At 67.1% G+C, this 12,746-nt stretch overlaps 1 protein-coding gene across 5 annotated transcripts in view; it reads left to right on the top strand.

Annotated features, from left to right (window-relative positions):
- Positions 1-12,746, top strand: part of ABLIM2 (actin binding LIM protein family member 2) — a 122,633-nt gene that overhangs the window by 78,973 nt on the left and 30,914 nt on the right. For 2 of the 5 annotated variants that reach the window (XM_062212654.1, XM_062212658.1), the window contains exons 12-15: positions 1,691-1,811; positions 3,076-3,174; positions 7,835-7,936; positions 8,385-8,438. In XM_062212654.1, the coding sequence (XP_062068638.1) occupies positions 1,691-1,811; positions 3,076-3,174; positions 7,835-7,936; positions 8,385-8,438 (376 nt within the window). The remainder of the gene's footprint in view (positions 1-1,690; positions 1,812-3,075; positions 3,175-7,834; positions 7,937-8,384; positions 8,439-12,746) is intronic. The other 3 variants (XM_062212656.1, XM_062212657.1, XM_062212655.1) reach the window with 2 other exon arrangements.

The following is a 12,746-nucleotide window of genomic DNA, read 5'->3' as shown; positions in this document are numbered from 1 at the left end:
CAGTGCTGCTCTCTCTACCCCGCCTCCGCCCCCCCCAGTGCTGCTCTCTCTACCCCGCCTCCCCCCCCCCAGTGCTGCTCTCTCTACCCCGCCTCCTCCCCCCGGCTACTGCTCTCTCTACCCCCCTCCCCCCCACACCAGTGCTGCTCTCTCTACCCCGCCTCCGCCTGGGTGCCACTCTCCCTACCCCGCCTCCTCCACACGCAGCCCGTGTCCCCGCCCCGCACACGCTTTCTGAAGTCCCCTCATGTTCACTTCGTTTTCCACGGCCGGCCTCTGTGAAGTCAGGCCAGCAGGGGCACAGGCCTGGGGGCGAGTTCCAGCCCATGGTGCGGGGGGGGGGGGGGGAGGGGGGATCTCAGAGCCTGTGCCCCGCCCCCGTGCCCCTCCCCCACCTGCTGGGCCCTGGCAGTCCCCTGGGAACCTCGGGTGCACCTGGGTCCCGTGACCGCCCTTCTCTGCCCAGGCTGGGGGGGGGGGTGTCAGCCCCTGCGTGCACGTGTGCTTTACATGTGCACAAGGGCCTGGTCTCATGGCAAGGCCCCCCCTGCCCGTCCCATGTCGGGCTGAGACCCCGAGCTGGACCCTGTGCGCACCCTGGACACAGGCCGCGGAGCCCCCTGCAGCCCACAGGCCTCTGCCCTGGAGGCCATCGCTGGGGCCGGGACTCGGCCGCCCTCTGCCGCCTGCGGACTCCTGCCCCGCCCGCCCCAGGGCTCCCCAGCCCACCCTCAGGAGTGGCCTGGAAAGCCCCCTCCTCTCTTCCCAGCCAGGGCCCTCCCTGACCCCGAAACTTCTGGGGCTCAGAGTCTGGCACGGAGGCCCTGGCCGGCTTCTCCTTGCCCAGCCCTGTGTGGAGAAGGGGCCTGTGCTGCCCAAGAGCCGGAGGCAGCTGGGCCGCAAGCCCTGGGCCCGGGAAGGCCATGGCCACGCACGCATGGGCTCATGGCTGGCTCACACAGGCTGCCAAGTCTGCCGTAGCTGGCGAGCCCCCTGTTCAGGCTGGACCGGGACACGGGTAAGGGGTGGGCCGGCCAGCCCAGAGAGGACAACACAGCAGGTCCAGGGGAGAGCACGCCCGCCCTGGGGCCAGACAGCTCCAGGGGCCCAGGGGAGGCACAGGGAGGGGCGTGGCCTGGAGCGGCTGCAGGGCTGTAGTGATGGACACACAGGTGCTAGGGAGGGGAGCCCTAGGGACCGCGGAGCCACGAGCCCACTGCTCCCTCTGGCACAGGTGTGAGGGGCCGGGTGGCAGGCCCACCCCCCCGCAGGATGCTACCGAGGCCGTAGTGCCGCGCCGTCTCACGGCACCACCGCCGCTCTGACCGCTCCACACACACGCCGCTTCTCGCTTGCATGGGGGCTGTGATGCCTGTCCTCGCCTGCCCTCGGCTTTCGCCTCCTCCCTTCCCTTAGAGGCCCCAACTGATCTGTGTTCCAAGGAGCCAGGTGCTTCTGCCACTTGGCGAGGGGGGGCGGGGTCAGGCCAAGGCCAAGGCCAAGGGAGGGACCATGCTCGCTCAGTCAGAGGGCGGGCCAGTGTGCAGCCGGGCCCCACCTGGCCTTGGATGTGCCCGGCAGGTGCAGGGAGCTCTGACTTGGCCCAGCTGCTGGGGTCGGGAGGCCATATGCCAAGGGGAGGATGGGCAGTGCTCTGGCCCGGGGTGTTCACGAGCCGTCTTCCCTCCAGGGGGACCAGGATGACCGGTCCTATAAGCAGTGCCGGACCTCCAGCCCGAGCTCCACCGGCTCGGTCAGCCTCGGGCGCTACACCCCGACGTCGCGGTCGCCCCAGCACTACAGCCGTCCAGGTACTGACCCCTGCTGCAGCTGGCCCGTGTCGTTATCCTGTTAGTAAGAAGCCCTTTCTGCAGGAACCGGAGGGGGCAGGGCTGGCCAGCAGGGAGATGGTGGAGAGCCCGGTAGCTTAGCGACGGACAGGCAGGGGTTGGGGTTGGGGCCCCAGGGGCAGCTGGCTAGCCTGCTGCTTGGGGGAGCCAGCTGGTGACATGCGCGGGTACCCCAGCACTTAGAACCAGCGGGGGGGGGGGTCTCAGTATCAGAGCTGTGGGAAGATGAAGTAGCACAGGCCGTAGGGAAGCGGACATCAGCCTGTTCCGAGCTCGTGGGAGGCAGGCCAAGAGGCCCCCGGCAGGCTCCTCCCACCCGGCAGGAGCCTCGCGCAGGTCCACGCCGCCCACGCCCCCTCACGCCTGCCTGTGCCCAGCCCCGCCTTGCCCTCTCAGCATCGCCCCTCCTCCACCCTGTCTGTGTCGAAGCCCGAGGGACGCTGCCCGCCGGGGGCCGTTCCAGCTGCTTGCCGCTGGCCAGCTGTGCATGAGCCATTTCCACAGGCACACACTGCAGCTCCTGGTTCTGCAGGCTGTGTGGGATCCAAACTCAGCCGTTCGCAAAGTCCTCGCCATTGACTCCTTCGTGTGCCTGGGCACCTGCTCGGTGGATGCTGGGAACGTGGGCGACTGCTGAGGGAGCGAACCAGTGGGGGAGCTAACGGCGGGTGGGGGGGGACAAGTGGATGAAGGGCAAGTGCAGGTTTGCCTGAAGGCGCAAGTGAGCGAGTGAGCGAGGGGTGAGTGAGCGAGTGGGCAAGGAGCGAGGGGTGAGTGAGCAGACGGGTGAGCGGGTGAACCCGCGACTGGGCGGCGGCCGGCTTTCCTGAGCCCGTCCTGCACTGCCCCTTTGCTGAGCTGACCGCTGACCGCCGCACCGTCGGGCTGGGCTGCGCTCGTCCTCCGAGCTCCAGAAAGCCCAGCTGTGCAGAGGCCCAGAGAGGGCGGCGGTGACCGGCCAGGCCCTGGCCCCCTGGCCACTGCCCTGCACCCAGGTCCTTGATCCCGAAGTGGGACAGCAGGCGGGCAGGGTGTCCCTCGCTGCACAGCGGGAGCCGAGTGGTCCCCAGCCTGTCTGGTGGCGCCCCCTTCAGGAGGCTCAAAGGGTTGCGCCTTCCTCGAGAGAGGAGAGGAGGCTCCGGCCGCGGGCGGCACGGGGCTTGGGCTGGTCGGTGGCTGCGGTCGGGGCCCTGGCTGACTGTTCTTGCTCTCTGTTGCCCCGTAGCTGGTACTGTGAGTGTCGGTACCAGTAGCTGCCTCTCCCTGTCCCAACACCCAAGCCCTACATCTGTGTTCAGACATCATCACTTCCCTTACTTCCGAGGTAAGGCGCGCAGGGCCGCGGGCTGCGGGTGCCCGGAGGGCGTCCCGGCCGGCGTCCGTGTGTGCGTGTCCTTGTCCGCCGCATGGCCTCCTGGATCCGTGTCTCGTGCCCTGTGCCCCTCGCTGTGTGTCTCTGTACGTCCGGCTCGTTCCTGTCGGTGTGTGAGCGTCCCCAGGTGGAGGACGTAGGTAACAACGTGTCGTCTAATGGAGCAGGTGGAGGGGCTGGGGTGCGAGCAGAGACCAGGACTTGCTGGCTGCGGGGCCCCAGCTTTCTGCTAGGAGTCTGTACCCACGGCATCTCTCTTGGCCTCCCGCGGTGGCCCTGCTGTGGGCTGGAAAGGGCCGGGAGAGGTCCCGGCTGCCCGACGGGACCAGGCTGCTCTAACGAGACTCAGACCCTGCATGGCGCCTGTGTGGGTGTTGTACCAGGAGATGGCGAGCTCACGGCGGGCTGCATCACAGCCCCGGCCCCCGAGACTGTAGCTGAAGGTGATCAAGGTTCGGTGAGGTCCTGGGGTAGAGCCGTCGTCCGCTGGGGCTGCTGGCCTTGTGAGAGCAGGAGACCGCAGACCGGCCAGTGTCCGTCTGCGTGAGAGCTGGGAGGAGAGGCCAGGCGCCTGCCGGGAGGAGCGGCCCGCCAGGGCCCGAGCTGTCCGCTCAGCCCGCCAGATCGCGGGTTCGTTCCACAGCCCGCTGAGGGGTACACTTTGCAGAGACCCGCGGAGGGCTCGAGGCAGCCACAGCAGTGTTCTGGAGGTCCCCGTCCTTGGCGCCTCCTGCCCCTCCCAGCCCGTGCTGCCCCGCGGGGCAGGGAGCAGGGAGGCCAGCGGGTCCCCTCCTGGTTCTATGGCCGTCCCTCAGGGACCCTGTGAACTGTGCACCACTGGCGCTCTGTTGTCACATCTTTGCTCGGCCCCGTCGGTTCACCGAGACGAGTCCCTGGTCATCGTCCTGTGCCCTGGTCTGGGGGGTGCGTTAACTTCTGAGAAGAACTAGAGCCCGAGATGGCAGGCTCCGGGGGCAGGAGAGAGCAGTTGGCAGGGGTGCGGGCACCTGGGCCTGCCCGTGGCCCGCAGGAGCCACCGGGGACACACGCTGGGGAGCGAGCCCGGGTCTTCTCGGGACATCCCACGTCTCTGCTGCCCAGAAGTCAGGAGGCCGCAGACCACAGCCTTTGCCCCGCTGGGGCTGGGACTGGGGCAGGGGCTGGGCAGGGATGAGGCCAGAGGCAAGCGCAGCAGTGGCTGTGTGCACCCTCTGCTCCCTTGCTGGCCACACAGGCAGCTGCTGTGCACAGCCCACGCGCAGCACGGAGCGCAGAGCCAGAGCGGAGCCCCGCAGCCCTTTCCTTTCTCCTCCTGGGCCGTTCCGGGCGTCCGCCGTCTGATTCTTAGCACCCAGGCCTGCAGGATCCTTGGAAGGAGCCCATGTCCCAGCCCGACTCCCCTCCCCTTTACCCGCGCAGGGAGAGAATGCAGAGGCCCCACCGGGGCTGTCCCCAAAGCAGAGTTCAGACCCCCCTTGAGGGCACCTCCTGGAGTCCTACTCGGGGCGGGGGACGAGGTATCGGCTGGCCCCACGGCCGGCTTCACCGCCTTTGACGCCAGGCTCTGCCCTGTTCCTTTCTGACAGTTTTGGCCACCAGTGCCGAGTTCAGAATCCGATGAGACCCGTGTCCCCCTCTGCAGTGTCAGCAGGGGAGGCCGGCCCCCTCCACTCTGTCCCCTGCCTGTGTCCCAAGGCTGCCTATGGCCATGGGAGCTCCCAGCCTCTTCCCAGGGGGAGAAGTCCCTGCTCAGACCCCAAAGCAGGGCACAGAGCCGAGCGCCCGGCCCCACCCAGACGACACACGCGCGCACCGGTGGCAGTCATTCGCACTGTCGGCCCCGTGCGCGTCTCTAGGGAAGTGTGTGGTTTCAGCTGACCGCTCACCTTTAAGGAGCAGGCCGCTGGGACAGGCAGGCGTGGGCCACTGAGGGCAGTGGAGGCTGTGAAAGCCATTTGGCCACGCAACGTTTGGCCACACAATGTTTGGCCACGCAACGTGAGACAGACGGAGGGAGAGGCTTCAGGGCGGGAGCCACGAGGCAAGGCCCACGGCCCCCACTCACTGGGCCCCATGTCTACTGAAGGGCCCGCCCCCTCGGCTCTCAAACAGGACCCTCGTCTGTCACGGGGATTGTTGTGGGCAATTCAGACAGGAGACAGCAGGGCGTGCACAAGGTGGCTGGCCCGCGCCCGGGTCACAGTCCCAGCAGGCCCTTGCCTGTGGCTGTGGGCTGGCCTCACTCGGCGACACCTTGGCAAGTTCAACAAGGGCCAGACCCCAGAGCTCTGACCAAGAAATGGGTGCCATGGCCCCGGGTCGTAGGGCGATGGTAGCTCAGCCGTCAGCGTCCACCCTGGTAGCAGCCAGCCGTGGAAGCAGCGACAGTGGGGTCGGCCGGGTCCCTGGACCTGCGAGCCTGCTCAGCCTGCAAGGGGGCAGGCGCAGCCCCTCCCTGGCTCTGCAGCCCCACGGGGGGAGGCCTCGGGGGGTGGGTGCCCCCGACACCATGGGCTGCAGCTGGCCCGCGAGACCATGAGAGAACCAGCAGCCAGACCCCACCGAGCACCTTCCACGAAATTGCCCGACAGTCACTCTCCCAACTGTGGAATATGCAAAACTGTCCCAGCCAAGAGAGGCCGGGGGACAGGGGGTGGCCGGCTGTCACCAGAATCCCGACAGGACCCCAGCACAGAGAAGGGGCATTCGGTGCAGCCCGGCGACAGCCACGGGGAGCCTGGTGTATAGGCGGCGGTGTTGGGCAGGGGGCAGGGCAGGAGCCCGCCTTACCGCCCGGAGCCCTGGGACAAAGCACTTATGTGAGGAAGGCGAGGGGGAGGGAGGGCCTGGGGATGCCCCTCCCCCAAGGGCATCGGGTGCTGGAAGGCCCCTCCCGGCAGAGGTCAGGAGCAGCTATGGGAGCCCCTGGGAGAGCCGGAGCACGTCGGAAGGGGGCTCTGTGGCCTTGAGGCCACCGCACAGCCAGGCCCGCGGCAGCGGCTGAGGCTTGCCCACGGGGGAGGAAGCCAAGCTCTGCCTGCAGGCACAGACCCAGCCAGTGTCGCGGGACCAGGCCCTTCGCCCCCAACGGTGGCCCGTGGCGGGGGCCGTCCTGGCCTGCCGCAGGTGGCACTGCCAATGTGAGCGATGCGTTTGGTCCTAAGGAAGCCACAGAGGAAGGGCGGCTGCCCGGCTGGGAGGGGACAGGCAGGCAGCCATTGTGTGCCCCCCGGAGCCTGTGCCTGCACCCGGAGCCTTGGCAGTAGCTCCCCGGGAGGAGAGGACGTGGCCGTGTCTCAGTCAGGGCCCGTGTCAGAGGCCCCAGAGCTCAGGGGGCATGAGAGGCCATCGTGGCTGCCGAGGCCAGGTCCCAGCTCCCCTGCTCAGGCCCTGCAGAACCCCTCAGACAAGCGTGCTCACAGGTGCACGGATCCTCATCACTTCATGGACACAGCCCCCAAGGGCGCACCCTGGGGGGGACAGGGCCGTGAACTGTAGGTGGCGAGAAGGAGATGGGCCCGTAGGGGCCTCTGGGAGCCGGCAGGCCATGCCCAGAGCCACGCAGGCCTCCCCTGAGCCTCCCCTGAGCCGCCTCCGGCTGCACTGGAGCCCACGTAATCGCAGGCTGCACTTCTGTCATGTCCACTTCCTTGGGGACAGGCCTCGCCACAGCCTCCGTGGCTGGGAGGGACCCTGGTTTCCCGAGCTTGATGTCCACCAGGAGCTGCAGGACCTGTAGACGCGGGGGGAGTGCTGGGAGGTTGTGGTCTGTTCCCGAGGGAGGTCGCTCTGAAGCTGCCGTGGTATCGGTGGGCATCAGTGCCCCTGCCAGGCAGGACAGCTGCTCAGGGTTGGGGTCGTCAGGCCCCTTTGTGGGGTCCCCTGGAGCTGAGCCCGAGGCCCCTGCACAGCCCCCTGCAGCACCGCACTCCCCGCCCAGGCAGAAGCTCCCTCCGAGCCGGCCCCTGGGTGCTCCCACCTCAGTCCTCCTCCAGGCCCGGCCAGCGCTCCCCTGCGGTGGATGCTCAGGGCAAGGTCACTCCAGGGCCGTCCTCTAACGTGGTCCACCCCCGGGGAGGGGCGGGAGGCGCATGTGTAGGAGCGTGTTGCTGTCCAGTGGCCATCGCATTCTGTCCATCCGTCACTCCCCGACAGGTGTGTGGGGGCAGGCGGGCGTTCGGCCAGGTAGCTCTGCTGCCCGGATGAGTGACGTGCTAATCCAACCTTGTCCACAGACGGAAGCTATTTCTACACGAGGGAAGAGACGAGGGAGGGGGGTTCCCACTGCCCTGGTCAGAAACGGCTCAGCTTGGGGAGAAGACGGCTGAGCTACGCTGCTCGCCGCTCCCCGTGTGGCCAGCCTGGGGCGCCAGAGCGCAGGCCCTGGGCGTCCGGGGACTCTGCCCAGGTGGCCAGGCCCAGCGCAACTCGCAAGCTGTGACCGGAGGTTGGATTAGCAGGTCCCTGGGCCCCAGCCCCAGCCCTGGGCTGAGGGCTGGGGCCGCTGCACCGGGCAGGAGAGACGGGCCCCCGCAATGGCGCTTTTGTGCTTGAAATCCTCTACTCTGCTTCTCCCCCCGCCCCTCTCCGCTCTCTGCTCTTGCGTCTGGAGGCAGTGAAAGTGGCCGGAGCACCCCCAGCCTCTCGGTGCTGTCCGACAGCAGGCCTCCCTCCTCCACCTACCAGCAGGCGCCTCGCCACTTCCACGTCCCAGGTAGGCTCTGCGCCGTCCGAGCAGGTGTGGCCCCTGCCCCGACTCCGCGGGCCTCCCCTCCGCCCAGGCCTCTCCATTGCTCCCCAAACTCTGAGATTCAGTGCAAAATGACCAGATGGGTTTGCGTGGCCCCAGGCTGAGGTGTGTCCCTTTGTCCCCAAGCCCCATGGGCACCAGAGAGACGTGGTCGTTGTCCTGGGACCGATGGAGGGGCCGCCTGCACTGGCTGCATCTGGGTGGGCCCGAGGCTCTTGCTGGCTGCCACCGCCCTGGGCCAACTCCCTCCCTGTCCCTTGTGGGGTGCTCGGTGTGGGGTGCGGGCCTCCCGGCCCATCCCCCTGTGGTTTGGAGTCTGGGTGAGTGACGGCTGCTGACCAAAGCAGCCGTAGGGACCTGCACAGCGCACCTGCTCACCCCCTGTCCTGCCCTCTCTCTTTCTCCTCCCCAGACACTGGCATGAGAGATAACATCTATAGGAAGCCCCCTATCTACAAGCAGCATGGTACAGTCGGACTCCCCCCGCCGCATGGTTTGCCCCGCATGCCTGCCCTCACCCCTTGCTCCTGAGTGGCTTCTGTGTCGGGTTCTGGGGGCGTGGGGGGCAGGCTCCTGGGAGGCCTCCTGTCGGCGTGAGGACGCTTCCCTGTGTCATGGACGCAAGGCCAGTCCACGCCAACGCAGCCTGGGCCGGGGGCTGGCAGCCGAGACCCCAGTGTGCTGGCTCCCACTCTGCTCCTACGGGGGGGAGCAGCCAGGTGGCCTGCAGCCCAGAGAGCGCGGCCCACACCCCGATCCAGGCCCGATGGTTGGAGAGCTGAGCTGTCAGCCCTCAGACCAGGGCCTGGGTGTTGGGGCTCCCCGTCGTGAGAACGCACCACGCAGCCAGTAGGGCTGCACGCGGGGAGCGGTGGGGGCGGGGAAGGCGTCTCAGGCCTCTGTCCTCCACCCGCACCCCACAGGAGCCCACCTGTCACAGGCGTGCGGGGGCTTGGGCGCGGCAGGAATCAGAGCCGCATTTCTGGGCACTGCTGGGGACGGCGGCACCGTCCTGGGCCTCTGCTTCCTCCTCTGCCCCGTGCCCCGCCCTCCGCCTGGCTGCTGGGGAGGACCCCATGGGCGGGGCACGGGGGGACCCCTCCTGCGCTGACAAGTGCCGTGGCCAGAGATGGGAAGAGCCCATCCACCTGGAAGTCGTGGCGGGGCACCCAGGCACGTGGCCTCTGCACTCCCACCGCCAGGGGCCCCTAGAAGGGGCTTCCCGTGGCCGGCTGACAAGTGCGAGCAGTGCTTTCGACGCGTGCTCTCCCGGGGGGCGGTAAGCCCGGTGCCGCCTGCGTTTCTGGGTGGGGGGGAAGGAAAGAAATGAGCTGGGCCCCCTGGCTTGCACAGAACGGTGGCTTTGCCACTGTCTTCCAACCAGAGACGGCGCTCGGAGCACCGCGCTCCAGAGCAGGGGACGTGCTCAGACCCAGGGCCCTCGCTGGGGCCCAGGCCGGCTCCTCTGGGTAAAAAGCGGGGAGCCGAGCGCCAGCTGAAGGCAGGGAGGCTCTGCTGAGGCTCTGTCCTGACGCCCCGGTGAGCACCCTGTGTGGGAGGCGCTGAGGTCAGGGCTTGGGGGACACGGCAGAGGCAGCCTGACCCAGCGTTCTCTGGCCCGCCCCGTCTCAGAGCAGTGCCCCGCGCCAGGGAGGCGCGCGCAGTGCAGGGGGCAGTAGTCGGGTCACGGGGCGCCCTCTGTGTCAGCCAGGGCCGAGACAGGAGCTTCTGTCCAGTGCAGAGGAAACTGCTGTCGCCAGTGGTCACCTGTGTGTGTGCATGTGTGTGTGTGCCTGCGTGTATGTGCGTGTATGTGTGTGGGTACATGCATGTGTGTGTGCATGTGTGTGCGTGTATGTGTGTGCCTGCATGTATGTGCGTGTTTGACAGATGAGTCTCCTACCCAAAGGCAAGCTATTTCCTATCTGACACAGCCCCGAGTGAGTCCCTTTTGTCACTGCACACGTTGGGGATGTTGACCCATGCAAGACAGGATTTATAGTGCGCCCGTGCTGCCAAGCGCCGGCCAGCTTTTTGGAGAGAAAGGCACCGCCGCCTGCGCCTGACTCGGACGCAGAGGGCCTCGGGGGCGGCGTGTGGCTGCCGCGGAGCCAGGCCCTGGTGTCGGAGCCGTGCTCTCCCGAGCCAAGCCTCCTTAGGATGCCTTAGGATGCCTTGGTTTCCGGTACTCGCATTTGAGACGCTTTGTTTGCACAGATAGAGTACGGACCGCTGGAAGCGTGCGTGCACAAGCGTGCGTGCAGGGCCCACGGCAGCCCCGCCCCCTCACGGGGGTGCGTGCAGCGCCCACGGCAGCCCCGCCCCCTCTGGAAAGCTGACCCTTCCAGTCTCCTCTGAGGGGACAGAGGGGCGTAACCGAGGTGTGCGGCCGTCAGTTCCTGGATTTTTATCTGAGACAGACAGGGTGCGCCGTCTGCTGGTTCACTCCCCAGGTGCCTGCAAGGGCCAGGGCTGCACAGGAGCCAGGGGCCAGGAGCCAGGGGCCAGGGGCCAGGGGCCAGGGGCCAGGAGCCAGGAGCCAGGGGCCAGGGGCCAGGGGCCAGGAGCCAGGGGCCAGGGGCCAGGGGCCAGGGGCCAGGAGCCAGGGGCCAGGGGCTCCGGCCGGGTCTCCCATGGGGCGGCAGGGCCTGTGTACTTGAGCATCGCCTGCTGCCTGCCGGCTGGGAGCTGCATCGGACGTGCAGCCTGAACCAGGGCTCTGCCAGGAGCTGGGGTCTGCAGCCGTGGCCGAGCCCACCTGGCACCACCCCTGAATCTCCAAGCCTCCCTTGGGGATCCGGTGACTGGGCTGAGTTCCTGGGCCATCTCACTGCTCTAAGGTAACGTAAGCACCGAGCTGCTTTGCAGCGGCATGTTTACCGTTCAGCGCCTGTGTCAGACCCTGGGGAGGCTGGGCTCCGTGGGCCTGACTCTGCTGACGCTGGAGCCGGTACTGACGCCAAGCCCTCTCTGCTTCGGAGCGAGGGGCCTCCAGCTGTGAGGCTGGCCAGGGCTGCTGGGCCCGGCATGTGTGTGTGTGGCGACCCAGGCCGGTTGGCGACACCTGGTGTGGCGACCCAGGCTGGTTGGCTCTGGGTAAAGGCCTCGCCTCCCCCGCGCATCTCTGAGGCTCTCATCGTCCTGGACGGGAAGCAGTGGCCTGGTGCTGAGGGGACCGGTCGGCGGCCAAGCTGGCATCCGCGGCCAGGCCCGCCGAGCCCCTGAGCCCGGCTGTCATAGCACAGCCTTTGGGGCCCAGCGCTCTCTCCTTGCACTGTGTCAGTGCAGCGCTCCGTGGCTGGAGAAGAGAAGAGAAGAGTGGAAATGACAGGGCGAGAGCCCAGGCGGGAAGCAGGCCCCGTGGTGGGGCCGGGATGGGGGCAGGGAGAGGCACCAGCCGCCAGAGGGCTCCCGGCGCCTTTTTGTCTTTTTCTAATTTTTCCTTCTTTGGTCCTTTTTTCTATTGTTTTTTGTTTTTTTCTGTCTCGTTTCTCCCCGTGACAGTCACTCAGTGCAAGCCCAGCCCCCCACTTTTCTGCTTCGTCCATAGCAGCAAACGCTTCCTTTCTTGGGGGCCCCCTCTTTCTCTGGAAGGTGGGGTTCAAGGCTGCTCCCTCCCGGGGCTTTGAACGAGTCTCAGGGAGGTGACGCCCAGGGGGGCCATCTGATGGCGAATCTCCCGATGGGGGAGGCGGTGCTCACTGTTGGGACTATTCAAAATGATTCCTCCACCTGTTGGCCTCCATGGCCCTGGCCTGTGGGCTTCTGAAAGACCAGGGCGTGTCAGAGGTCATTCCACGGCCCCCCCCAGGCCCCCAGGAGGGGAGGAGCGTCCAGGCTGAAGGAGCAAGTGTTGAGCAGGGGGAGACGGAGGGCGGGGTGGGCGGAGGAGGCCTGCCGGGTGAGCAGGTGCATCAGGGCCCAGGAGTGGACTGACATGCGCAGGGAGGGGTGGGTGGATGGATGGATGGGTGAGTGGATGGATGGATGGGTGGGTGGATGGATGGATGGGTGGGTAGGTGGAGGGGTGGGTGGATAGGCAGGTGAATGAGTGAAGGGAGGGAGGGCAGGGTGGGTTGATGGATGGATTGGTGAGTGGATGGATGGATTGGTGAGTGGATGGAGGGGTGGGTAGGTGGAGGGGTGGGTGGATGGCTGGGTGGGGGATGGGTAGCTGACAGAGTAGGCGGATGAGCTGCTAGTTAAAAAGATCGCTGACTGGTGGCCAAGTGTGAATAAGTGGGTGAGGGTGTGTGTCCATGCAGGAATGTCCAGGTGTGGGTGCACTGTAAGCTCTGGAGACCTCGACTTTCCCTGGGGTGTTTCCTGCAGATCCCCTGGGGGCTTCAGGGAGTAGGAAGTCCCGCCCCCACTGCAGGTGCCTTCCAGGGCCCTGAGGGTATAAAAGGTGCAGGATGCTCTTTCTCTGATCGTCTTGGATGTGTGACTCCCCCAACACAGTGTGCCACAGTGCAGCCCCCGGCTCACGCACTCACACAGCGAGCCATGGTGCAGCCCCCGGCTCAGTTCTTGCTTTTTCCCACTTTGCCCCCATGGTTGCCTCTCCAGTGTGTTCTCCCTTTGCGTATGCGACCCCACGGGGTCCTCGCGGCTCGAAGGGCTAGGTGTTACTTGCCCATTTTACAGAACAGGAAACTGAGGCCCAGAGCTATTAAGGAAGCCAGCCGTGAGTAACAGAGTGCCCTGTCCCCGTGTGTTCCTACCTGGGCTCCTGGTTCTCTGCAGAGCCCACTGCGTGCTCGGTGGGCTGGTG

This window comes from Lepus europaeus, chromosome 16 (assembly GCF_033115175.1).
Source record: "Lepus europaeus isolate LE1 chromosome 16, mLepTim1.pri, whole genome shotgun sequence".
NCBI lineage: Eukaryota > Metazoa > Chordata > Mammalia > Lagomorpha > Leporidae > Lepus > Lepus europaeus.
Note: the sequence above shows the minus strand (reverse complement) of the source record. Positions and strands in the feature narration are given on the sequence as shown.